The sequence below is a fragment of the Emys orbicularis genome, chromosome 18 (assembly GCF_028017835.1).
Source record: "Emys orbicularis isolate rEmyOrb1 chromosome 18, rEmyOrb1.hap1, whole genome shotgun sequence".
NCBI classification, from domain to species: domain Eukaryota; kingdom Metazoa; phylum Chordata; order Testudines; family Emydidae; genus Emys; species Emys orbicularis.
In genome coordinates, this window is record NC_088700.1 from 16,722,185 (window position 1) to 16,749,600 (window position 27,416).

The 27,416-nt window shown below is 49.9% G+C and overlaps 1 protein-coding gene across 1 annotated transcript in view; it reads left to right on the forward strand.

Annotated features, from left to right (window-relative positions):
- ASTN2 (astrotactin 2) overlaps positions 1–27,416 on the forward strand; it is a 551,498-nt gene that overhangs the window by 156,222 nt on the left and 367,860 nt on the right. The window contains exon 6 of the mRNA XM_065418613.1: positions 10,851–11,018. Within this exon, the coding sequence (XP_065274685.1) occupies positions 10,851–11,018 (168 nt within the window). The remainder of the gene's footprint in view (positions 1–10,850; positions 11,019–27,416) is intronic.

Consider the following 27,416-nt stretch of genomic DNA (forward strand, 5'->3'; position numbering starts at 1 on the left):
TCACCGTCCCTGGGTAGCCTGCCATAGTGGGATCTTGGGCTTAGAAGCAGGGCACTCAGACGGAAGGTACCACTCCACCCCAACCCCCAAACTAAGCCAGGCAGCCAACTTGCAGAAAACAACCTGAAACAAAACAAAACAAACCCACTCACCTCTCATGCGCTAAGCTGCTATGACCATTTGTGGGACTCCCCCCGGTTCTGTGCAGCCCACTTTCAGGGTGGGGGGTCTAGGGGCAGCTGCCCATGGGGGATGTCCTGGCAGTACCTCTCCAATGGAGACATGTTTCAGTGGGATGGTGTCCCAGATTCATTGCGTAGGACGTGTCCTCTTGTGAATCTCCTGGGATCTGCATTATTTTTGGCAGAAGGATCCATGAGCGCTGGTGGGGAATCCCCTCCTTCATTTCACTAGTGGTCAAGCCCCATTCTCTCCTCCCCAAAATATTTGGGTGCCGTTCCATGAGGGGAACTTCCAGGAGTTTCCCTCCTCCCTCTTAATCTCCCTCCCCCCAGCCTGGGACAACTTGCTCCCAAATTTCCAGCCGACACTGTCAGAAACTCCGAGATCCTACCACCACCTCACCCCGTGCTGAGTGGAAGATGTCATTCTAATTTCAGAGCAGGAACACAGTTATAGACTCCTACATAGTAGCTTTTGTGAGGATTTGAACCTTTAAGTGTTACTTTTAAAGCATCATTTATCAGCAGCAAGAAAGAACGGGGGAAAAAACCGAAAAGAAAGAGCCCCTTGGTTGAATTGTCAAAATCCCCTAAGAATATGTTAGCCACTCCTCAGTTATGCACTCACAATGGTTCTTTCTTGTAAGGAATCTTTTAAAATGTAGAGATACAAGTGACAAGAGCTGCCTGTAGAGAAACCACGGCTGGAGAAAGAGACTCGGGAGGACTTAGCCTAGAGTGTGTCCTTGCTGCACAACAGTTTGAAATGTGGTATCCATTAAACCCTCCTGTTTTCACAACCTGTATACGGCAGGGACATGCGTTTACATCTGTCCGTGCTAGTGGGGGAGGTTGGTGAGACTTTCTGGAGGGGAGCATGAGGAGGGACCGATGTTCAATCTGGAGGGGTCTTTGGGTTATAAAAGATGCCCCATTGTGGAACTCAAAGCACATGTGCAATAGTGGAAAGGAAACAGACCTGGATTGCAGCGTTTTTTTCAAGCACACACCCCCTTCCCCTCTCCATCCCGTCCACTCTCCAGCAAACCTCGAGAAAAGATAGTCCTTGCTCCAGTCCTTCCAAGTCAGTGGGCTTGGACTTTGTTGGACCAGCCAGAGCAGTGAGCCAAGCCCCTCCCCCTCCAGTGGAGTTCCCTCCCACCCAAACATTTAGACCCTGCCCCCCCTTGGAGATTTACCCCAATTTCAACCCCCGGTGTAGCTGGTACCTCTGCAGCAGACGGGCTGAACAGTTGTCAGCAGCGATTTGCACCGTGATGCACTTTTACCCTAGTTTCAATGGGGGCAGATTCCACTGATGGCAGCTTTTCCCATCTGTACTGGGGCAGCTACACTGGTGCCTGAAATCGGGGCCAAAGCAGCAGCCCTTAAATCCAGTTGCTGTTAGCTGGCGTGCTCCGCTGAATCTCGCTGTCCCATTTGCTCGGAGGGGGAAACAGGCTGAAAACCCCATGAGGTTTTCCAGGTCCAAGCCAACCCCTCAATTGCCCCCTTACAAGGGCAGCAGGATCTTAAATAAGATGTAACTCCCCCCCCTGCGACAAATGCCATTCCATGATTGCCATGCAGCTGATCTCCAATTGTTTCATCTGAAAATTATTTATCTTCTTCCCTCATGATCGTCTCCTCTACGCTTGTGGAACGGCAGGCACCGATTAGCGGCTTTTGCTAACTTCCCCCGAAGGCTGCCTGAGCGCCTCGGGCTGCAACGTTGGGCTTGCAACAACGTCTCATTTTGTTTTTAATTAAATTTGTTGCTTGAAATTGTTTGCTTTCGCTCGCTCTTCTCCCGCCCTCCGTGGTGACCAGGCATTAGTTTGTTTCCTCAGACGTTTCAGGCTTGTGTGCCCCGCACATGCGTTTGCATATGAAATTAACATCAAGCGTTAGACTCACAATCTGGGGAACTGGCTGCATTTCCTCTAGCATTGTGGCCAAATTCTGCTTTCGGCGACACTGGGATAAATCTGGAGTTAAGCCACTGATTTACTCCAGCTTTACACCAGTGAAACAGAGAGCAAGATTTGACCCTTCATGTAGCTGTCTCACCACTGCAAACTGCTACAGGGAATCTTATTCCTGTTTGCTTGTCACCTGGGACCCTGCTTAGACCCTTATTCAAATCCCATTGAAATCAATAGATGGACTCAGTGGACATTGAACCAGGCTTTCCCTTTGATAATACCTGAATATGCAATCACGCTGTTGCATTTAATCATGTAAAGCCCTGTACAAACACTTCACAGTAAGCAGTGTTTTCCCCTTCTAGGGACACTGTTCACTCTGATTGACCCAGGCAATATATGTTTCTCTTCAAGAGACTGTCTTCGAGGGTCTGCTTGTCTTGAATGCCATTGCATTTCTGGGAACCTGTGGGGTACGTGCGGGCTCTGAATCATCAAGTCGTCGTGGTTTCTACAATAAAGCATAGCCTTGCTCTTGTACACTCGGCTTGTAACAAACTGTAAGCAAACAGCTGCCGCGTTTACTGGATGCTCATTCGAAATATTAACAACAGTTTGTGGGCTGTATCAGCCCAGATCAAAGGGATTCAAAGGCTGTTTTCCAGCATGAACACTTTTTGTATGAAGAGCTAATAGATTCCGCAGACTGAAGTACATCATGTTTTTATCGTTCCTTTGACAGGCTTCTGATCCCAAGATGTTCTCTCTTTGCTTGCCTGTCTCCCCCTCCCTCCTTCCCTCAAAAAAGCGGCTTGCGAGAGACAGGGCTGCCTGCAACAGGCAAGGCCACCCAGCCAGGAAGCCCAGGTTGCTAGCTCAGGGGAGGGCAGGTGAGCGCCTCTCCTCTCTCCTTTGCTTTATACTGTGAGCAAGGAGGAGCTTGACATTGAGGTGACGCCTGTCATCGGATCCGCTTCAAGGCACAAGGGTGTGGGGATAAACGTGCCAGTGCTGCAGGCTGAAATCTGGTCACCTGGGACCTTTTTAAGGGCAGCAGCTTCAATGTCACTTATGTCAGTTTCGATTTCAGAGTGTGTGTGTGGGGAAAACTGGGCAGGCAAGGTGCACAGAAGGGCTTTGCCACCTTGGGGCAAAGGGGAGCTTATTGGGAACCTTAACTGGGAGAGAGGAAGAAAGGTAGCACCACGGCATGTCAAATGGGTGGTGGGTGGGGGAGGTCCTTGTGGAATACATGCGTGCAGCCAGCCTACGGTTAATTTCCGCAGCTGATGAACAGGGGTGGGGTGTTGGGGTGGGGTGACGAAATGCGGAACAAAACTTTCCCAGTTTTTGCAGGGATGTACGGAAAACTTGGCCTTTTAAAAAAAATTCCTTCAGCAAGAAATATTCTGGATATCTAATTCTCTCCTGATGAGTGCGGAGCATACGTTTTCTTTTCCTCATCCCGTAGCATCTCGAGTTTGCATGTTTCACTCACTCTGTTGTTTCTGGTGCTGTACAGCACAGAGGGCGTTTGCTCTTGGTGCCTGGCTGCAGAATCTCTTCCATTGACATGCAGATGCATCTTGTTTGAGCCTTTATCGTCGCCTGGCCTTCATAAACATTGCGGAACAATTCGAGTGAGGCTGGATTTCTCTGAACGATTGTCCAGCTTCCAGAGAATGTGGTTGGGCAATGGCCCAAGGCTGTGCCGTGACCATTGGGAGACTCTGAGAATTAAGTGGAAGCTTTCCTTTGATAATCTGATTTCATTTTCAGCCTCCACTGAGTTCAGAGGTGCCAAATTAGGAACCTAAGATGCTGCTGCTGCTAATAATAATAATAACATTGCTTTCTCATGTCATCGGGGGGGAATACGAGCCAATTTTAAGATCTGGATTGAGGTGAATGCCGGGAAGGGCGGAGGCCTTACCTGGAAACATGAAGACTTTGGGAGGATTTGCTGTTGTCCTTCAATGGGCAGCAGCCTGGCCAACTCATGAAGGGCCTGAGATCTGGACTAGCCAAACCCTCTGGGTCCTGGAGAGAGGGGGTGGAATGGTTGCCGCTGCCTCAGTTTCCTTAGTTACAGAGGGGAACGTGCCTCTGAGACAGCCTCCTCCGCACTCAGCAGAATTATGCCACTTTGAGCCCAGCTCTGGAATCTTTATTCCTTCAGGTCTCCGCAGTGCAGCTGATGCGGCGTGTTAGCCTAGGGACGGACTCTCCAATTGGGTGTTCTTGGCTACCTGCTTCCATGCAGAGTTTGACTGGAGGAGCTGGCAGCAGCAGCAACTTGCTGGGATGGCGGATGTCGTGCGGTGTTCTTCCCCAAACAGATGGCCCCTCGTTGGGCAAGACTGACACCATACAGTGGAGGACAGCATGGGGGGCGTAGTTATAACCAGGCCAGGGGGGTTCATTTTGGAAACTGCCATTGCAAAGCACTCCATAGAAAATGTCAAGAACAGATGAATCTCCAGCAAAATTCAGAGACGCGCTGCTAATGACACAGATAATTGTCCATAAAGAGAGCTTTAACAATTAAACATAAAACTCAGTTCCTCCCGCAGGAGAGATGGTTCTGGTGTCAGCTGTGGACATACACAGGTTTTTAATCACTAATTTAAAACTTGTAGAGACTCTTCAGTGGCTTCAGCTTTGGCTGGTGTAAAATGTGATCATTAGTAACGGCCTCGAGCCACAGAGGTCAGATCCGCAGGAGTCCCAGGATCTGAATTTTCACTGAGTTTGGATCTGAGCCTTGGCCCTTTACGGAAACAGGAGCCAACTACAGTCAGTGATTTGGATCTGGGTTCCAAACCCCTCCCTCCCAAATGCTGGTCCAGTTCTCTCCCCCCCCCCCCCCCCCCACGCGTGTTCCCCTTGGAAGCACAGTGAGTGCTTCTCACCCCATTCAGCTGGGGGATTCCATTCGGGCCCGTGTGTTCTACACAATCAAACCCCCAGAGCTGGAGTGACTCTGAGGATTGAATTCCTCTTTCTCCCCCAGAGGACAGGTGGACACTCTCAAGGAGAAAGGGAGGACCCCCCCCCAATTCCAGAGAGTGAAGCGTCCCACTCTCCCACAGGGGAGATCAGATTTGCCACCCCTCAGTTTTCTCTCCCAGGTCAGTGTATTTTGGATCACATGGATGGAGTCCCTTGGCTGCTTCTTTGTGATGACTTTGAGAAGCGAAATGTACTTTTTAAATTTTATATGCATAGGGATGGGAGAGGGCCGGTCAGTGGAGAGTGGATGGTGGTATCCTAGTGAGAGAAGCCCATTCTTGTTTAATAGGAATGAAAATAATAGTTTTCTATAGAAATGTAAAAGGGTTATTCCAAGTACCCATGTGTTTGTACAGCACCTTGCACATTAGGGTCCTGGTCCAGGACGGGTTTCTAGGGGCTACAATAATAAAACTAATAATAACTATAGAATTGAACAGAGGATATGATCTCTTCTATAATTTTTGCCTCTGTTTGTTTGTTTTAACCATCCTATAGAATTCTATAGCAGGGATATAATTCTATAGGGATTTCCTCATAAGGGCAGAAGCATTAAGAAAGGGGTTTAATATGACCAGCCACAGCGGTCAGGCAAGAAATGCTAATTTTAGATCAAAAGGCGTTTGGCTGGCCAAGAAGTAGCAATGGGCTAAAAGAGACAAAAAGGGAGAAAATACAATTTTTAAGTGGAAGTCAAAAATGATCTGTCTCTTAAAAATAGAAGAGAGAGAGAGAGTTAGAAAAGTCAACCCTTTCTAGCTGCCTTTTAGGTGCTTTGTTCTGTTCCCTTGTTAGATATCTGTGTCCTGAGCTGTTTTATCCTTTTTTGTTCTGGAAAATAATTTTTGAAATGTCAAAACTTCAAGCTGCTTTTGTCAAGCTTAAACAGTCTTGTTGAACTTTGAAGGAGACCTCGGGATGAGACACATGAACTTTGAAGCTGCCTTAGCTGGCTTGACTTTGATCAGCATTTGAGACCGGGGGGTGGAAACCCAAACAAAACAATAGCCTGAAGTCTTTGTGGACCTTGTAGTTCTGGGAAACAGCTATGTTTGAGGCCAAAAGACATACGTAGCTTTGTGCTGAAATGATCTGTGCCAGCCATGCTCTTTCTTTGCCTCTGCCTCTCCTTCATTCCATTTCTCACAGCCGGCGGAGACGGGCCGCGTCAGTCACTACTTGATTTATTGGGACTCTGTGTATACACTGTTTCGTTTTTGTTTTGTCCTTCCTTATGTAATCGGACGACCTAGCATTAATGACAGCCTGGTCCTGAGCCCGAACATTCTACCTGCCGGGTGAATTCCATTGAATAATGTTGAGTTGTTCCAGAACAAAAGACCCTTCCTTCCTGCATGCTAGTGATGTTTTACGTCTCTAGGACTGCAGCTGGTTAGCATTGGGAAATAGAATATCAGGGTTGGAAGGGATCTCAGGAGGTCATCTAGTCCAACCCCCTGCTCAAAGCAGGACCAATCCCCAACTAAATCCCCAAATCCCCCACTCAAGGATTGAACTCACAACCGTGGGTTTAGCGGGCCAATGCTCAAACCACTGAGCTAAATACCTTGATCATTTTGTGGCCAATGGCTGAGCTGAAATCCTGGCACAATTGATGTGAATGGGAGTTCTGAAATGGACTTCGGTGGGCCCAAAGTTTCAGCTCTAGGACATGAATCCTTCCGCACATTTCACGTGGCTAACATGAGCCGCAGCACTACTTCGGTTTGGCCCATCTGCCCCTTTGTCGATGGAGACATAGGGGCAGACGGGCCAGATTTAATTGGCGTTGCGACCTAGTGCATAGGGTTGCAGCACCATTCAAATTTGGCCCAGCCACCCCACTGTAGATGGAGGGGTGGCCGGACCGAACCTGAGCTGTGCGGCGACCCTGTGTGCCATTCACAATGCCTCTCAGTTTGGGGGATCCAGAGTAAACTGCCCCGTGTTCCCCGCTGCGGGGGGCCCTCAATGCGGGAAATGTTCTGCTTTAACCGGGGCAGGTAGATTTGGAGGTCAAAGCAGGACAGTCCCTTGAAAGCTGGGACCGTGCGGAGGCCTGACTATGGTTTCTCACCATTCTTTAGAGTTCAGTGTTGGCGGCTCTCCTGATTTTTCATAAGTGATGGGATTTCAGCCAGGGCCGGAGCCTAGACTGGTGATGACTCGAGAAACCAACTCTCTTGCCCATCTCCTGAGGCAGAGCATCCAACCAGAGCTCCTGCAGGAAGAGCTCTGTCCCCCTGCACCCAACAACCTTAAGCCAGCCTCACAAGAGGAGAAGGGAGCAGATAGGGCCCAGCAACTCAGGGGGGCTCTTTTCTGCTCTCCCTCCCTGCCATACCCAGCCTGGGAATAGGCAGGGGGGTAAAGAGCCCCTGGAGCTGCCCCCCACTTCCTGCTAGAAGGGAGAGAGGGGTCCCTGTTACAGCCACCAGCCCCAGGCCTGGGAGACTGGGAGTGAAGAGCCCCAGGAGCTGCAGGAGGGAAGCGGGGACTGAACTGTTGGGTTGGGGGCAGAATTAGCTTCTGGGCAGGGAACAGACAGATGTGGGGCTGAGAGCTCCTGCAACAGAAACCAAAAGCCCCTTGCCCAATAAATCTGGGTGAGTGGGCAATACACACACCCTTTTTGCATGAGGGTCACTAAGTGTGAAGGTGATGAGGATACCCGTGAGCCTGCCTGACAATCTGAGCTGGGGGAACAGGTCTCCTAGTCACCTGCACTAGCTTGTGCATAAGCTGGTCTGTGAGTGGACAGATAAATAAATACACGTATGCGTGTGTGGGTTTGTGAAAAGGTCTTGTGTTTGAGAGAATAGATCCCCCAGTTTACATGGACATTGGCCTGAATTCTGCAAGTCCAAAGGGCTCTCGGAGTCCCCCGTTAGTGCCATGTTCGCCTGTTGCTGTGTATAGTGCTTGCATAAACTTCTTTTCTCTTTTTTACTTGCCTCTCAACAGCAAACACACGGTTTCCAGCTGGGTTTTTCAAAGGAGCCTGAAATTCTATGGGTATTGGATACCTAGCTCCACTTTCAACCTATCCCCCACCCCCCAATACCTGTCTCTATGCTGCTATACCTTTGAATAGTCTTGGTGTTTTTTAAACTTAGCTTTATGCCTTTTTATTTCCGTTTTGCTTCTTGGTTAGTTTGTTGCTCTTAGTTTATTGCCTATTGATTTTGTTTCTATTAATTTGGGGTTGGCTGCATTTTAAATCAGGGTAGAGAGCTTTGGTGAAAGTGTAGTGTGCTGGTCCATGTCGTTGCTCAGTCCTTTAGGGTGGGGGGAATTTTCCCTTCAGGTGCCCTCATGGAATATACCTGGGTAGTTCTCAAAGCCGCCCTCCCCACCAGTTAAAATACAATGGAAGTAAGGCCCAAGATTTTTTAAATATACATATTGCATATACGAATATATAAAGTGTGTATGTGTAAACACCCCCACACACATGTACATATCTGTAAATTGTATAAATGTCCAATATGCAAATATAGGCACCTAAATAAGTGGCCAGCTTTTCCTACCTGCTAACCTCTTGGCAGCTCCCATTGAAATCAACTGGAGCTGCTGAGAACTCAGCACTTATTTCTCATTGGGTTTTCCCAGGCCACTCATTTAAGCACCTGCACTGAGACTCCTGCTTTATAAATCTTTCATGGGTGCGGCAGGAGGAAGGTGATTGAGAGGTTTCTTTCTCACTAGGCCGTGATAATCCTCATTTCCATGGCAATTAACTTTTAATTTTCAAACGGATGCATGTGTGCTGGTTCTTATCCTGAGGGGGTTCGTTAATCGCTTGGCTTCCACTGGTGCTAATGGGAGACAGGAGACGAAAACCTCACACAATGTTTTTGGAAATTAAAGACTGACTCCTTTATTAAGTTGTGTGAGTCTTCTGTGCGGCAAAGGGATAAACCCTGTTGCTGTAGAGACTCTCACTCTGGGGAGTCCCTTGGAAGGCTCTGAATCCTCAAATATCTAGTGCATTTTTTCCCTCTATTTTAAAGGTTATATTGAGACCTGGAAATCGAAAGGAAAGAAACAAATTAGTTCCAGGCCTCTCTTATAGTCCACAAAGTACATCTGTTTCTGCCATTCTTCTCTGAAGGTGTCTTCTCCCAGTGGCCTCCATCCCCTGCTTTTGGTGACTTCTACACCTGTTACTTCACCAAATGCTACTTTTAATGGCCAGGGTTCCCTGCCTCACCTCTGATCTGTGCAGCACTCTTACAGACGCAGTCTTATAATCAATGTAATTGAAGATCAGAGTTAATGAGGACCTCTGCGTCTGTGAAATCCCCCTAGCGATGCTGGGCTTCAGATGTTAGATAAGGAAATGATTGGGCTGAACTGAAAATCTATTTGGCTAATTAGATGATGCAAATTCCCACAAGGCGGTGGGGGTGGGGGTGGGGGAGAGATACATTTCACAAATAAAGAAACATCAGATTTCTTAGGAAAAGGGTTTTGGCAGGAATTTACTTCAGTCACTGACCTCTGGAGGAAGGGAGTTTCAGGAGAGAGAAGGCTGCTCATGTGGGGAAGTGAGGGGGGGGAAAAAAAAGGAACATCTTTTATTGGACCAACTTCCGTTGGTGAAAGAGATGAGTTTTCGAGCTCCACCGAGCTCCTCTTCAGGGGAAGTAGCATATGGGGCAGGTTCATGCCTTTTGAGCCAAGAGCTATCTGGTGGTGCGTTCTGCTGCTGCTGTCTATGAACGTATATGGCCCTCATCTCCCTAGAATCCATGGGCCTCAGAAACATCACCCTATGAGATGGGGAAGTGTTCACCTCCTTTTACAGATCAGGAGCTGGGGAACAAATTTAGCCATTTGTCCAGGGAGTCTGGCAGAGCCAGGTGGTGAATCTGGGTTTTCTGAGTCCTGGGCTAGTGTCATATAAGCAGGGCGAATTCATACAGATGTGAGCTGAACGGCAGGTTCACATTCGGGGGTGGGGGGTTCTCAGTACTCCTGAGTGCTCTGTTGCGGCTCTCAGGCTGTTCACTGAGGGCAGTGGAACAGCCTGGTTCTGGTGGTGGAAAGCAGCTCTGGTAGTGCACCAAGCTGTGAGAGGACATAGGGTTGGGCCGATGCGATGCAATGAAGCCCCAACACCCTGTTTGTAGATCTGAGCAGTAATCCTCCACCCTGAGCTCCCCCATCCCCTGGGGAAGATAGTTCCCTCCAGCAAGCGGGGTGGAAGGGAGCAAAACAGGGGTGGAAAGGGCCAAATAACCAATGAAAGAGGAGAGAGACATCTACGGCTCATGCTCCTTCCATTCCTTAGCCCCCAGAAGACCCTTTGTGTGAATATTCCTGCATTGGGGCTCTGTGTGATTTGGGGAGTTGTTGAGGATCAAGAAGACGGAGCAAGGGAGCAATCGTCCGTTCCTGGCAGGAATCACTCTGGAAAACCAGGGGACTGTAACTCTGGAGTGTCACAGAGGAGGCTGCTCGGCACAGTTGCATCTGATGCACTACACATGAGATTGGCAAGAGTTTGCTTTCTGCAAATAGCACAGCTGGGCCAAGAGGGAAGTGGGAAGAGCAACTGCATGGTCACATGATGATGCTCTACCCACGCTGTGTGCAAACCATTAGGGATCTTGTCTGAGGTGTCTGTCCTCTTCTCCTCTTACCCTCTCCAGCTATGCTGAAGTGCTTGGAGTGTTGATTACACCCGACTAACAAACTGCCCCTTTCCCTGTTTTTCCCCCTGCAGGAAGCAGTTTTGTTGTGAGCGAGGGAAGCTACCTGGACATCTCTGACTGGTTAAATCCAGCCAAGCTCTCCCTTTACTATCAGATTAATGCCACCTCCCCCTGGGTGAGAGATCTCTGTGGGCAGAGGACCACCGATGCCTGTGAGCAGCTGTGTGATCCAGAGACTGGTAAGTGGAAAGCGGCAGGCAAGAGACTTGGGGAAGCGTTGGAGGTGTCTGTCTACACAATCCGCAGCAGGCTCTGCCTGCCTAAACTTTTGCTTGGTATTAAGAGTCTGTGCTGGTGGAAGTGCAGTCCTTCATAACCGACGAACGATTGCTCTACCAGCCCTTGAGCATTGGGCTGCTAGGTACTGTCCCTTCCACAATGATGTAATTTAGCAATGATCTCTCATGCAGCTCTCCAGCACGCAATTAGAAAGGGGGGTACAGTACTGTCTTTTCTAACTTAGAAATGGTCTCTCTTTTTATTATGATTTGTACTGTGGTAGTTCCTTGAGCCTCTATCATCGACCAGGACCCTACTGTGCTAGACATCTGTCAGCTCTCCAGCGTGACACTCTGAGGGAGAGGAGTTACTCTGCTGTTGAGAGTTGTCCGTCATCTGAATAGCCTTCCCCTGCAGGGTCCACACACATCACGGCATCAGGATCACAGTCTTGTTGGAGATGCTGCGGAAACTGCAAGCCCGTGCAATTGTGTGCTGTGCCCTAATGCCTCTCAGCACAGCTGTGGGAAGCTTGTCCCCAGAGCCTGTAATTAGCAAGGAATTGAAAAGAATCCAGCAAATAAAGGAAAGGAATTAAAAAGAAAACTTGTCAGCAAATAAACTCATGGCTCTGGCCAACTGAAAGCTCCTTATCAGGTCACTTTCCACTGACACCTCCTTTTCTGCCAGCGCTGATAATGAGGGAGCGGGCGCTCTGCATGTGAAGATGGCTCTGTGGCTGTGGTTGGTTTGCTGATGAGGGCCCTTGGTGCCCTCTGCAGGGTTCGGGGTGAGTTACCATTTCCCGGTGCCTCTCCCTGGAATGCTTTCCTGGCTGGCTGGAGGGAAGTGGCCTTGGCGCTGATAAAACTCCCTGCCTGCAGCTGAATCTAAAAAGCATGCAAATAACCTTGCCTCCCGGAACAGAAATGGGATAATCTTTGGCTCATTGAAGGAGAAGCATCAGACCTTCCCCTCCTTCCACCCCCGCTCTTGTGCAGCCGGTGCTAGGGAGAGCCACAAATCCCCAGTAGCAGGGTGGGATTCTGTTTTCAGGTTTCTGCTGGCTGGATTTGAAGAGGGGCAGTTTGTGGCCATCAGGCTTGGAATGCGCTCTTACCCCATGGCAGCCTGTGAGGAAGAAAGGGGGGCTGCATTTTCAACTCTTTCAGCACTTAAGGCTGTGAAAGCTTTCTCCATGTCATAGAATCATAGAATATCAGGGTTGGAAGGGACCTCAGGAGGTCATCTAGTCCAACCCCCTGCTCAAAGTAGGACCAATCCCCAACTAAATCATCCCAGCCAGGGCTTTGTCAAGCCTGACCTTAAAAACCTCTAAGGAAGGAGATTCCACCACCTCCCTAGGTAACCCATTCCAGTGCTTCACCACCCTCCTAGTGAAAAAGTTTTTCCTAATATCCAACCTAGACCTCCCCCACTGCAACTTGAGACCATTACTCCTTGTTCTGTCATCTGCTACCACCGAGTTCCAGCTGAGCTACCCCCCCCCTCCCCCACGAGAAACAAGACTCTCTCCCTGCCTGAGCAGAGCTGTTTCTGGCTGACATCAAGGCTGGTGCAATTTCTGTCCTTTCCATCTTTTTGCAATGACCACAACGGGAGGCAGTGGCACCAGATACACCAGTTGGAGAGTGACTGCATGAGGCTAGTGATAATCTGTTTGGCAGCTTCATGAGGGCTGAATTTTAGGTGGGGGCACCAGATCTTGTCTTAGCTGCTCATTCATTAATGAAGGGCACTTCTCAGTGTGCGGCTGGGGCTGTCACACTGTTCACTGTGGGGCACTGGAGCAGCCCAATTCTGGATGTGGAAGAGGAGCTCTGTCAACTGACCAAGCTGTGAGCAGGGCCTAGAGTTGGGCTCAAGCTAAATTTATTTTGCTTTGATTTTCTTTGCTCCTGTCTCAGGAAGTTGCCACCCCACACAGGTCAGGGGCCGTTGTGGCTGTGGAGATACAAACACCATCTGGGATCCGGGAGATGCTTTGCCCTGGCCCAGATAATGGGAGAAAGGAGTCCCAAAAGCAAGGAGGGGAGGGACTTGCAGTTATAAAACATCAGGCACTTGAGTCATTTAAGGCTGGGTTGTGTTCTCAAGAGCGGGTCAAATATCTGTGTCCATGAGTAGTTTGGAGGAGATGTGTTTTATTCACTTCTAAGTGTTTCTCTTTCTTGGGGCTTGTCTACAGAGGGAAATTAACCAGCACAGCGATAGCAGGATAATATTTCCATTATAGCTATGCCGGTCAATTTCCCTGTGTAGACAAACCCTCAGTATCTAGACTTCCAGGAAAAAGGGAAGAACCAGCCCAGCAAGGAGGGCTGATATGTACATAGAAGCTTTCCCTCCAAATATCTCAAAGCCCTTTGTAAACTATATAGAGAGATCATTTCAGCTGTCAGAGAAGCGCAGTCACCTCTGGGGCGGGAGGCAGCCCATTGTAACTACACCACAATTCAGAGAAGCAAGTAAAGAATTCTTCATCCAGCTGAAACTGCGGGGAGACCGTATGGAGGCAGAATGCAGTTACCCAGTCAGAACAAGCCCTGCAGCTCCGTTTGCAAGCCCCATGCTGTCCTTGGCATTGAAAGAGCTGGTTTAATTCTCTCGCCGTCTCTGCAGTGAGGGACGGACTGCTACTGGCCCCATCTGTACAACGGCTGCAGCCCATGTTTCTCTTGCCGGTGAGAGCAGCTGGTTCCTCTTGTCGGCTCCCCTGCCGTGCTTTAGCAGAGGATGACAGAACTCAGTCAGAGGGAATGGAGCAAGGCTTGCTCTGCGCCTTTGACGTGCTGTAGTCCACCTTCGCTGGCTGCCTCTGTCCTTTTGCCAAGAATGTTCCTCAGGCACATCCCGCAAAAGGAGCATCCGCTCCTTACTGAGTGCAGTAGAAATCGGTGGAGAGATGGGCTGATTGGGTCCCTTTCTGATCCAAGTATCGGCCGTCCTGCACCCTGCTGTATCGCTGATCTGGCTGAGAAATAAATCAGTTAAAAGTCCCTGACAGGGGCTTACTGGCCGTGAGTGACAGAAAGAGGATGAGCTCAGCCCTCGCCTGTAATGTCTAGTCCAACCACAGGGAGCTCCTGAAGGCCTGGGAACAGCTAGACCAGGAAGGGGGTGAGAGCAGATCTGGCACACGAGGTGTCTGAGCACGGGGACCTACCATGAAGAAGTGTTCTATTCTTAAGCCTGTCCTGCTGCTCTTGACTCACCTGACTATGACTGCTTATTTCAGCACATATGTTCTCTCTCTCCGGGGTCTTGGAAAGTGTTGATCGCAAGCACTGCATCACGGAGGCTCGGGGAGGTGAGTCAATGAGCAGCATTGATCTCAACCGGGATATTCTTAACCTTAAGCTTAAAATTAAGCACCTCTCTCCTGGTTTTTTCCCAGCAAGGAGAGATCAAGGGCAGAAATTGCAAAGCGGATCTCATCTTCCCTCCAGACCAGTTGATAAACAGGAATAGAGTGTTGCTGTTGGGAAGATGCTGGCCACGATTTTAAAACGGGACTAGTGATTTTGGCAGCCTAACTCTGAGAGTATGTAAAGTGACCCGTTTCTCAGGAATTCTGAACACTCACCCTTTGAAAACCTGGAGAGTTGAGTGAGCCCCCCAAAACTGAGACAGTCAGAATCTCTAGGCACCGGTGACAATCGTGGCCAGTATGTTTGTGATATGGCTACTTGGCAAGAAAGTTCTGTGCTAGGGGAGTGTTTCGGGAGGGGTGGGTGGGAGAAGAAACTGTTCATGGGTCAAAATTTTTTTTTTTTAAGTGGCATTTTATCATTTTGAGGGGAAAAGTCCTGGGGTCCTGCTGTGTAATAGAAATTGTGTCTGATTTCAACCGTTTCAGGTGAGGGGTTTTATAAACTTGTTGGATCCCGAGTGATGGTTTGCTAGAGTCCTCCCTCCCCCCCCCCCTCCAGGCTGGATAGAGGATTGGTTGGAGGAGATGTCCTGTGGCAAGTGACGGCTAGTATCAGGAGGGAGAATGACCCACATAGCATGAGGGACCCCACTTCTAGTGACAGCCCCTTGCCCTTGCGTAGCATTTCTGCTCTGAAGGTCTCAAAGTGCTTCACAGGCACTAGTTAAGCCTCTTTCCTGCGAGGCAGCTTGGCATTGTAATCCCTGTTTTACAGGTAGGTAAACTGAGGCAGTGAGGGGAGATGGGTTTGGCCCAAGGAGCTAGAGTGAATCATTTACAAAGCTGGGACTAGAATCCACAACTCCTGCTGTAACCATCCAATGAAGCCTGGGTGTGGGATAGAAGGGTAGAGCCCTGTAGTCAATCCATGTCCCCCTGGGGTGTGTCAGCCATAGGCAGGGAGAGGACTCGGGCCTTTCTGCTCCAGAAGCACAGGCCTCTTCCACATGAGCTAAAGGGGATCTCCTTTAGCTGTAGCAGTACGAGGGGCCTGTGACACACGTGTGAACAGGTCCACGCAGTCCATGCTGTGAAGGGCAGCAGTGCATTGACATACTAGCCTTTGCCTTTCAAGTTCCTAGTAGGCAACCTGTGGCATGCATGCCAAAGGCAGCACACAAGCTGATTTTCAGTGGCACTCACACTGCCCGGGTCGTGGCCACTGGTCCGGGGGGCTCTGCATTTTAATTTAATTTTAAATGAAGCTTCTTAAACATTTTAAAAACCTGATTTACTTTACATACAACAATAGTTTAGTTATATATTATAGACTTCTAGAAAGAGGCCTTCTAAAAAGGTTAAAATGGATTACTGGCATGCGGAACCTTAAATTAGAGTGAATAAATGAAGACTCGGCACTTCTGAAAGGTTGCCGACCCCTGAAGTAGCTCTTTGGGGCAGGGACTGTCTTTTCCGTGTTCGTACAGCGCCCAGCACGATGGGGACCTGGGCCACGCCGACAGTACAAATAATACAAATTAGTCTCCTACTCCCAAGCGTCAGGGTGCCCTAGGTATTATGGGAGATGTGATTGCAACCATCAAGCTAACTTTTGGAGGGGGTGTGAGGGGGTTGCCTTCTCATTGTAGGGCTAATGCCATGTGGTACAGCTGCAGTGGGGACCCAGGCTGTTTTCCAAAGGGATTAAGTCGAGAGTCCTTCCTTCGCCACCCTCGGATCCCTGGATACTGTGTAGCTGTGAAGTGCTGGCTGGCTTTTGATCTGCCTGTAACACACTAATAGGGCTTGGTCAGGCTGATTCAGGCAGCCTTTCCTGCAAGCCAGAGCCGTCCATCCTGCCATGAAATGTACACGAGTGAGAGCTGCTGCTCTGTTAGCATGGCTGGCTACAAAGATTACCAACAAGAAGGGGCAATTCACACTGTGCTTGGGACTGGATTGCTGCCCTTTGCAAACCGAGGATAAGGAGGGTTTGTGCTGTGCTGTGAGTTGGAGCTGAGTCTGCGGTCTCTGTGTCTCAAAGCTTTGTGTGCGCATGACAAAGCCGCTGCTTGTACCACACACACTGATGCCGTCTCATAAAATCAGTGAGGGGCTGCTTTTTCACTAGCCTCCCTTGTCAGCGCCGGTTACATTTATGAGGGCATCTATTTTTTCCCCCTTCTCTGTGGCATATGCAAATACTGATTAGTGTACACAATTACCTGCTTTGTATGCACGCAACTAATTCACCCCCACATGTTGTGGGCACATCTTAGGAGGCCTGCTGGAAAACTGGTCCCGTTGGGCCAAATATTGAAATGTTCAGCGTTCGTGCTGGCAGACTTATCAGTGCAATGAGATAAATGAGATGGAAAACGACCTTGATTAATAGGGGCATGTGATTTTTTTGCCCTCACAAATCAGACATCTAAATTTTATCATCTGTATAGCTGATTGCCTCAACACAACTGTGAGCAGATTTGATTGAAGATAAAAAAAAAAAAGAGGTGGTGTTGAGGCCCCTTTTAAAAACTGGCAATGAAATTGGTTTCCAGTGTCTTCCAAATGGTTTCCTTCGCCATTGTAGTCACAGATTCTATTACCATCTCCAGCAAAATGGGGACTTGCCAGCAGGAGGTTCAGAAAAGACATTTTTAAACATATCCCATTTAACAAACAAACACACACACACACACCCCTTTAGAGAATTTGGAGGTTGCATAGTTGGGCATGTAAGTCAGGAAATGCCCCCTTCCTTTGTGTGTATTATTGTTTGTTTATTCTTGTATACATTTGGGATTTTCATTTTCATAATGGTCCAGCGTCTTTGTTGACTTAGACTTGCGTATGATGAGGTCCCTTCTCTCTAAGGTCTGTATTTTAATAACTTGGTCAATAGCCATGTAATATCTGATTTCTTTTCATCCATCCATCAGCACAGCTTGCTTTATGTGCAACTCAGAGCATGAGGCAATTAACTCCCATGCTAATTTAGCTTCAGGTTTAAGTGATATAATCAAAATGCATGCACATAAAGGGGCAGAGTTAAGGTTATCTGTGCTGCCTTTGCTTTCTCATTTTCTACCATTTGCGGGTTTGACCGCGCAGCCATTAATGTTCTCATAATGGAATTTCTGAGTTTGTGTAAAGAAGAAAGAATTCCATAATGTGGAGCTATTTTTGCGCGGGCCCCTCTAAGCCAAATTACTTGATAAATATTATGAGGTCTGCAAGAGGTAACCTCTCAGCTGTGAACCTTTCGGAGCAGTGCAGCTTTTACCCTAGATGATAAAGAGTGCGTGAGACAGGACTCTGGCAGAGCCCTACCTCGTTTGGTGTGTGCCTTCACAGCAGAATATAGGCTGGATGCAATGAGGCTTAAGCGCCTCCTTAAAGTTAAGCACGTGCTTAAGTGCTTTGATGAATCAGGACCATGAAAGGTGGAGCTCAGTGGGATGTAACTGGCAAGGCAATGCCAGATTTCACAACACTCAAAGGTGCTTTCCCTGCCAAATTTCAGCCCTCTACCCCAGCTGTTTAAAGAATTGTAGCCCCCATCCCCCTCAAAAAGTCTGTGGTGAAGCCGGGTCTGTCATGTGCCTGGGGCGAGGGGCAGCGTGGGCTGGGGCTGCAAGTGTGTGATGGAGGTATTCCTGGTGCTGTTCTCCCTGTCCAGGCCATGCCACACTGGCAGTCGCTCCTGCTGCTGTCACTGACGCTGCCCACAGAATGGCCTTAACTTGTACAAAAGAAGCCCCTTCCAGCTGCCCCCTTGGCGAGCATGGAGCTGGCTGCTGGAGTCCAGCTGGGGCCTGTCCCCTCTGCAAGCGGCATTTCTAAATGGAGAAGAGGGCAGCCCAGCCTATTCCCCTGCTGCATTTCCTTTCCCTGGAAGGAGATGGGGGATTGCAGTGTGCCATTGCTCTTCAATCCTACCTCTGCTCTGGCCTCACCCAGGGAATGATCGTGCCAGGGGATGCCTGTCCTGGCAGCTTCCTCTAGCTCTAGCCTTGGAGAAAGGCCCTTTCCATAGGTGTGGGGTGAGTCAGAGATTTCTGTCCCGGGGAAGGAGCCACAGGCTCCCAGAGCCAAGTGGGCCCTGTTCCTCTCTGCGTCGGCAGCACCATGCACACAGCCAGCAAAGGGGAGAGGTGAGCCGGCCCTGCGTGTGCCCGAGATCCCCTCCGCGTGCCGTAACAAAGAGCCTTATCCGAGCATGATTGGAACCGCAGTGATCCGTTCAATGCGAGCACAGAAAGCGGCTGCCGCTCTCCATCCCGATCCGATCGCTGTTGTTAAAGGCAGCTCACCCAGAAAAGAAGGTCATTGTGCCCACTTTTGTGCAGGCAATGTAACGAACACTGGGGGCAGTCAGCCATGCTCTGTCTGGGAAATGGGGGCACTGAAAGGGTCCTTCTGTGCGCTAAATAATGCTCGACCTTGGGCCACCAATTACAGCTGGGGCTTTCTCTCTTGGGGCCCTCCCCCCCCCCGTTCTGCAGGAGAGGCAGACAGCCGGGGGAAGCAAGAGACACTGTTAGAAGGTGGCTGTGCTGAAGATTCCCCCCCTGCCATGGAGATGCCTGTGGATGACACGTAGGAATTGGGTCCTGTCTCCTCTTGCCCCTGCACGTGGTGGGGGAAACGCAGCTGGACCTGCTGGGTCGGAGCTGGCATCAGATGGGAATCGAGAGCTGCGGGGACATGGCCTATGTTATTTCCAAGAAATGCTTTCCCCGCTGGCTCATTGGCTGTGGAAAGTGCTTTGCCGGGGCAGATGCTTTCTCCCCTTCTGTCCATCCGTGCGTGTTAAAGCCCTTTCTTTTTGGATGTCCTCCCATGCCCAACTTGGAGCTGACCCACAGAGCCAGGGACAGGCTGGAGGAGTAAGGGGTGGAAGCTTTGCCTCAAGCTGTCACAAGGTCATTGGCTGGAATAGACACCCCTGGAGAGAGAGGGAGCGTGTGTGAATGCAAAGATATAATATCAAGCCATGCAGGGGGAGGGAGGGACTCCGGTTTCTTGGCATAGAGGGGGAAATTGGGACGAGGTCTTGGAAAGGAGCCACGGGTCAGCAAGTGAGGTGGCACACCTCAGCTGGAGTGCTGTGTCCAGGTATGAACACCACACTTTACAAAAGATGTGACTAAACTGGAGAAAGCTCAGAGGAAAGCAACAAAAATGATGAGAGGTTTGGAAAAGCGGACCTGTGAGGAAAGGTTGAAAGAACTGAGTGTGCTTAGTCTGGAGAGGAGAAGGCTGAAGGGGGCCTGATAAGTCTTCAGATATGTAAAAGGTTGTTGTAACGAGGTCAGTGATCAATTGCTCTCCATGGCCACTGAAGGTAGGACAGGAAGTACTGGGCTTAAACGGCAGCAAGGGAGATTCAGGTTAGAGATGAAGGAAAACTTTCTCGCTGTCAGGGTAGTTAAGCGCTGGAGCAGGTTACCTCGGAAGGCTGCAGAATCTCCGTCATTGGAGATTTTTAACAGGTTAGACAAACGCCTGCCAGGGATGGTCTGCGTATGTTTTGTCCTGCCTCAGAGAAGGCGGAACGGATTAGATGGCCTCTTGAGGGCCCTTCCAGCCTTACAGTGCTATCATTCAGTGATACGTGTGAATTCGAATCTTCCCCTGGATCCCAACTCCCATGGACAAACGTAGGTGCTGTCTTTGTTAGAGAAACTTTCACTAATGCCACCACGTCACTGTAGTTCCACCAGTACAGAACCCCTTGTATAGAGACACTGCACCTGCTGAAAAAGGGGCTTACCGCAGAGTAGGTTACCCCAGTGCCAGCTCTCCCTGACATTGGTGCAGCACGTCTACACTTGGGGGAGGTGTTCCAGTGTGACTCCATCTCTGGGATTACAATGCGGTCAGTTTCTCCTTTAGGGCTTGTCTACACAACAGGCGCAGCTGCAGCTGTGATGCTGTAGCACCATCGTGCAGGTCAGGGATCTCAAACTCAAATCACCACGAGGGCCACATGAGGACTAGTACATTGGCTCGATGGCCGCATCACTGACACCTTTTCGTATAAAGATACAAAAGCCCCCCCCTCTGCCCCCACCCCCACTCCATCCCTTCCATGAGGCCCCGCCCCTGCCCCGCCTCTTCCCACTTCTTCCACGCCCCCATTCCAACCCCTTCCCCAAAGTCCCCACCTCAACTCCGCCCCCTCCCTGCCCCTATTCCAACCCCTTCCCCAAATCCCCACCCCGGCCCCCCTCTTCTCCTCCTCCTCCCCTGAGCGCGTGGCTCCTCGCTCCTCCCCCCCCCCTCCTGGAAAGTGCTAAGCGCTGCCAAACAGCTGTTTGGTGGCGGGAAGCACCTGGAGGTGGGCAGAGGAGCGGGTACGCAGAGCGCTGGGGAGGAGGGGGACGGCAGGGAAGGGGAACTTGGCGGGCTGCAGCAAATAACTCCGAGGGCCACATGCGGCCCGCGGGCTGCGTGTTTGAGACCCCTGGTGTAGGTGTTTCCTGCATCAATAAAAGGGCGTTTCCACCCCTGTAGTTAACCCACTTCCCCAAGCAGCGGTAGCTAGGATGGCAGAAGAATTCGTCCGTAGACCTAGCCGTGTCTACGCCGGGGTGAGGTCGGCTTAACTTTGGCGCCTGGGGTGTGAATTTTTCATACCCCATAGCGGCATAGATAAGTCCATCTAAATTTTAAGTGTAGCCCAAGGCTAAAAACAGGAGATATCAGCAAAGAGTGGCCCAGCTCTGATGCTCAAATACCAGAAGTGTAAAACACCGAGTGACATTGCTTTGTCCCCAGATTTGAAATGATGAATGGAGAGAGAGAGATTTTTGGAGCCTTCTGTTTGGGTGTGTTTGGGGATTAAAGGAATCCCTAAAGCAACATCACAGCAGATCAGCTGCTCGCCCTAACGGGGCTAACAGGATTACTCTGCTGCACTGGCGGGAGGGGGAAGAATTTTCGGAGTGAGGATTCTTGACAGACCTCTGCTCGGCGGCCTCTCCTGGGAAGGCTACTTTGGGAAAGGAGACAAACTGGAAGACCTTTAACAGGGCACGCAACCTAATAGTAAATTTGTGGGAGAAGAGTTGCTGGATTTTAAGGGACGGGGTAAAATAATTTTGCAACTTTAAATGTACAAAAGAGACACCCCCCCCCCTCCCCCAATCCCAGGCCTCATTGATCTAGAGTCTGGGGCATGGGATATTTTTATTCCTGCATGGGTGTAACTTTTGATACAACATGAGGGGGTTATGGTCCCTTGCCCTGAGAGTGTGCTTTGTAATGGATGCATTTCCTTTTAGGGCATCATAACAGGGTGCTCTGCCTCTGTAGGGGCCAGGACCATGTTGAGAACCAGTTGGGACCTGGTAGTTTGCAAGTGGGGGGAGGGATAGCTCAGTGGTTTGAGCATTGGCCTGCTAAACCCAGGGTTGTGAGTTCAATCCTTGAGGGGGCCACTTAGGAATCTGGGGCAAAATCAGTACTTGGTCCTGCTAGTGAAGGCAGGGGGCTGGACTCAATGACCTTTCAAGGTCCCTTCCAGTTCTAGGAGATGGGATATCTCCATTAATTTAAGTGGTCACGTGACTGCCAGATAAGCACTTGAGTCCTATAAAGAGCTCGGTTGAGGGCGGAGTTGCAGCAAGCAGGTTGGTTTCTGTTGCAGCTATGGAGCCAGGGGATGGGCCCCCAGGCAGATGGCCTCAGGGAGGACTGGGGAAGAGCTGTCAGGAGGAGGGAGGCTTGGGGAAGGAACAGGCTTGATGTGGAGTTTGTGTTACCAGTTTTATTTGGAAGAAGTAAAGCTTGAAGCCCTGAGAGCAAGGGCCTGAACGGACTCTGGCTGGGGCATGAACCCACCCTGGGCTGGGGAGACGGGTCAGCAGCCGACACGGTCAATTCTAAAATCTCTCCTGCCAGGAAAGAAAAGAGAGACTATTTTGCACTAAAAGAGAAGGTCACCATCACCTGTTACTGCTTCTCTCCGCTCCCAGGGACTCGCCTGTTCCTGACAAGGTGTCACTTTTCTCCTTGCCACTGTCCTCTTCCACCTTTCCAGCGCTGCCAGCCTCAGGGAGAGCTGCCATGCCCCCAGCTTCCCTAAATAGCCAATAGAGGTCATTGCTGCAGCTGCACAAAGTGGGCCAGAGCTGCAGGCTCCATCCCAGCAGCATAGTCCCTGTCAGAGGTGTCCGGGGGCTCCAGGCTCTGCTTGGATCTCAGTCCCCGTGGGAGAGTGGCTCATTACCCTGCTGTGCTGGCTCCTTTTTGCATAGATGGACTTTCACGTGAGTCATCACAAGCCTCCCGAGCCAACCTTCCATGGAAATTAAAAGCACTCACCGGTGTGTCTCTCCAGTCTTCCCAGGCAGGCTGGCTGAGGCAAAGGGGCATCTCCTCAAGCCGAAGTCAGCAGAGAGACTTCAGTGTGACCTAGAATTGGTCACTGACACCCAGATGGCCCCGCGCTGCGGTAGAGTTTTCTGAAGTTGGGGAATGGGCACAGGTGCTGCAGCCTGTGCACAGAAAAAAAGGGTTTCAAGGATTCTGAATGCACCCATCGCTGTATCTAGGCCCCGTTCACAGCCCAGCCAGTTTGAGAGGCAGTGTGGTCCAGGGGAGAGGACATCAGACCTGGGTTCTACTCCTCTCTTTGCCGTTGACCTGGTATGTGACCATGGATAAGTCACATCTCTCTGTGCCTCTGTTTCCCCTCCTACCCTTTGTTCCTCTTGGCTGTTTAGATTGTAAGCCCATCAGGCTGGGATAGTGTTTTGCCACCTTGGCCCCATGCAGGCGTTGCTCCAGTGTGGTGGACTGGTGAACCAGTCACGGGCTTGCTCATGTCTCCTGGTCCGCCCTCTTTTTCTGTATCTCCGTTACTCAGGCCAAGGAATCTCTGACATCAGTTAGTCCCCCGTGGCTGAGATTAGGGACTCTGAGAACTTAACCCAGAGACATCTGCCGAAATGCCGCCGACAAGCGGCAACGTCAATAGGCGTCGCTGCCGACAAGCAGCGTCTGCGGGCACCGCATTGGGGACCCCTGATTTAGCCTATCGGACCTGTGCCTCTTAGCTGCTGGTTTTCCTGCGCTGTGGTGTGCATTGCCACCTGGGAACGAGGAGAGAACATGTAGAACACAAGGCTGATCCTTCCCAACTAATATAAACCCACAAGTGGCCGTTCAGAAATAGCTGGGGCTGAGTATCAGCACAGCATCAGCACAGGGTAGCAGGAAGGAGAGAACAAAGGAGTGCGACATGATTCCTGATGTTATGATTTGTGTCCATTTATTCTTTTGCGTAGAGACAGTCCGGTTCCTGTCCTCGCTTACAGACAGCCCCCCAACCTGAAGCAAATACTCACCAGCAACCACATACCACAGAAAAAAAACACTAACCCAGGAACCAATCCCTGCAACAAAGCCCGATGCCAACTCTGTCCACATATCTATTCAAGTGACATCATCATAGGACCTAACCACATCAGCCACGCCATCAGGGGCTCGTTCACCTGCACATCTACCAATGTGATATATGCCATCATGTGCCAGCAATGCCCCTGTGCCATGTACATTGGCCAAACCGGACAGTCTCTACGCAAAAGAATAAATGGATACAAATCAGACATCAGGAATCATAACATTCAAAAACCAGTAGGAGAACACTTCAACCTCTCTGGCCACTCAGTAACAGACTTAAGGGTGGCAATTTTGCAACAGAAAAGCTTCAAAAACAGACTCCAACGAGAAACTGCTGAACTTGAATTGATATGCAAATTAGACACCATCAACTTAGGCTTGAATAGAGACTGGGAATGGCTGAGCCATTACACACATTGAATCTATTTCCCCATGTTAAGTATTCTCACACCTCTTGTCAAACCGTCTGTAATGGGCTATCTTGATTATCACTACAAAAGTTTTTTCTCTTAATTAATTAGCCTCTTAGAGTTGGTAGGACAACTCCCACCTTTTCATGTTCTCTGTATGTGTATATATATCTCCTTGCTGTTTGTTCCATTCTATGCATCCGATGAAGTGGGCTGTAGCCCACGAAAGCTTATGCTCAAATAAATTTGTTAGTCTCTAAGGTGCCACAAGTACTCCTCTTCTTTTTATTGAGTTGACTGATGATCTTGACTTCTCATTATGCAAAATCTGGCACCTCCAGCTGAGTTTTTCTGAACAGCTTGTTTGTACCTGAAGAACAAAGAACACCGTTTCTCTCAGAAAGGAGAGTTGAGGTGCAGGTCGCTCCCTGCCCCCATGGGGAATGAATCTAAAGCAAATTTTCGCCAGTCTCCTGTGATCAGCTCTGCTCACAACACACCTGCAAGGGAGGAGTTATCTGAGCTTTACAGATGGAGGAGCTGAGTCGCAAACGGTCAGTTCTTCAAAGGTATTTTGGTGTCTAAAGATGCAGCTAGTGAGTCAATGGGAGTTAGGCGCTACCTGGCTTGGGCCCGCTTACAAATCCCACTAAGTACCTGTCCGCATCTTCAGGCACCTAACTACCTTTGGAACTCCACCCTGGAGAGGTTAGTGACCTGATTGCCAAGAGTTCAGTGCTGGCAGCTCTACTGTTGTGACACTGAGAGTTTAACACCCAGCGTGCTCGTCTCTCTTTTGAAAATCTGGACACACATGGCTTCTCAGGCCTGGCAGCAAGCCAGATGGATAGACCGCGGAGGCCTGATTCCCCGTCCCTGAGTCTCTCTCAGCTCTGCGCTCTGAAATTAGTTTAATATCTGGATGGGAAGGGAAGCTGGTGGTGTCGCTTGCTGTTTTACTTTACTGAAATAAACCTTCCGGGAAACCCTCACGCACAACCTTCAGCTGTTGGAATTGTGGGAATGGAGTCAATAAACGCAGTGTTTCTGCAGGCTGTTGCAAATAGTTATCAAACTGAAAGACAAACTAAACCCTTTAATAAACCCTTTAATCCAAGGCACCCCCGCAGCTGCCTTGGTGCCAACCCTTAGAATCCAGGTCTATTCCAGCGCTATGGATCCATAGAGGACTCCGCAGTGGGCGCACTACAGCCTACAGCTCTAGTAATTCCAGGGGCAGGGGCTGAAGATGGAGAACGGGCCGACATCCCTGCGTCCCCACAGCTCTGCTTTGCAAGCACTTCGAGATGCCTCTCATTTGCAGAACACATATTTGTTATGTAATAAGCATCAGGAATTAATGATCCACGCAGCAACTGAGAAAACTTGCATGCTAAGCACTCTTGGAAAAAATAACTGCTTTTCGATCGATGGTATACGAGAAGAAAACGCCATCCACCGCATCCCAGGGCAGGCACGCTCAGCCTGGGTGTCTGAACTCCTGCAGAGACGATTGAGCCAGCCCTCTTCCCCAAGTCCCTTTCCCTTTGGAGAGGTAGTGCTTCCACTGCTCCTTATGAATCATGAGTTTAGCAGCTTCTGGCAGATCATAAATCAGTACTCTAGAGTCACCAGGACAAATCCCAGGATGTTTAATCTTTAATATTAGACGTGTTTAAAGCAGTGAATATTTCATGAAGGTGCTGTTGCATTTTAGCACATCATTAGCTGTCTGCTTCCTCCCCGCCCTCCTTTGCAGAGTGTTCTCTTCACAATCTTCGAGCTGAACCCCCGTTTCCTTCTCTCTGCAAATAAAGCGCTTACTTCAATCCCCCTAAGACATTTTGAGGTCTTTCGTAGGGCCCAAAGAAAGCATGGGTATTTTGTCAGTCTGTGTTAACTCTGTCTGGGGTATCCACACCCCAACCTGCCACAACACCTTTCCTTCCTTCTGGCCATAGCGGGGTGTGGGCAGAGAGAACTCCAGGGAAGGGTTTGCTTTGAACAATCCCCCCACCCACCTACCCCCCACCCCCCACACCACACCACACCACACACTTTGCCTGTGTTTAAGACTTAGTCCGATGCTCTGTCAAGTGAAAACAGGAGCTGAAGGGGAAAAGAAAGGGACAGGGTCGGGGGAAAAAAATCAACAAAAGCTTTTAACAGCGACTATATGTGCAAATCCAATTAATCTTTTATTCCGCCATCTCTCGCTCCGGGATATGTATTTCTACCAAACAAAGAATCAATCTGGGCCAAGTGTAGTTAGGTCTCTGGTGTGGAAAAATCATGACGCCTCCACTAATGCTGCCAGGAGGGGAGAATGAGATGAGGTAAGGAGGCAGAGAGAAGAAGAAGGGAGAGGCAGAATAGGGCAGTGGATCAAAAAAGACTGTTGCTACCATCATGTACCCTTCGTGGGAGGTGGCAAGAACCAGGACCGCTGGCTCCATTGGGGCATCCATGACAGGCCTGAAGCCTTGTGGTGAGAGAAGGACTTCAAAAGAGTTTACAGTAAAAACATGCCATGGCCCAGGAGATTAGGGGGGAGATGGTTCAGGATTGCTGCTTGCCCGGAGGGGCTGGTGATGAGATAAGAGGCACCTTGTCCTGGTGTGAATCCAGCCCAGATCAGGAGGGGACTAGAGGCCATTTCCACCTGTGGGGTGGGATGCTGTTCTTTTATTGTGAACTGAATTGGTCACAGAACAGCCCCTCACACACAGATTCGTGACCCTAATTGGCATCTAGTTGCAACCGGCTGACAGGGCCAAGAATGTCACAGGGGATGGGACTTCCCTTGGGGGAGAGGTGTTGCCTGCTTAAGGGACTGGGACTTTACCCGTCGGGAGGAGTTTTTCATTCCGCTCTGCTCCATGGGCTTGAGCCGCACCTTGAGCGCCTGGCTGCTGCACTGGTGAAAGCCAGCAAACCCCTGCTGTCCCAAACATGCCTGTAGCAAGGAGGAGATGCAAGACGTGAGCTTGCAAGGTGCTGAGCACCCTCAGTTCCCAGTGATTTCAGCGTCCGCTGAGGATGCTCAGTGCCTTGCAGGATTGGGCCTTGGGTGCTGCTGATTGAGTGAGCTGTGTCTTCTGTAGAATGATCAGGATCAACCCCCATCAACAGCTGTTCTGTCC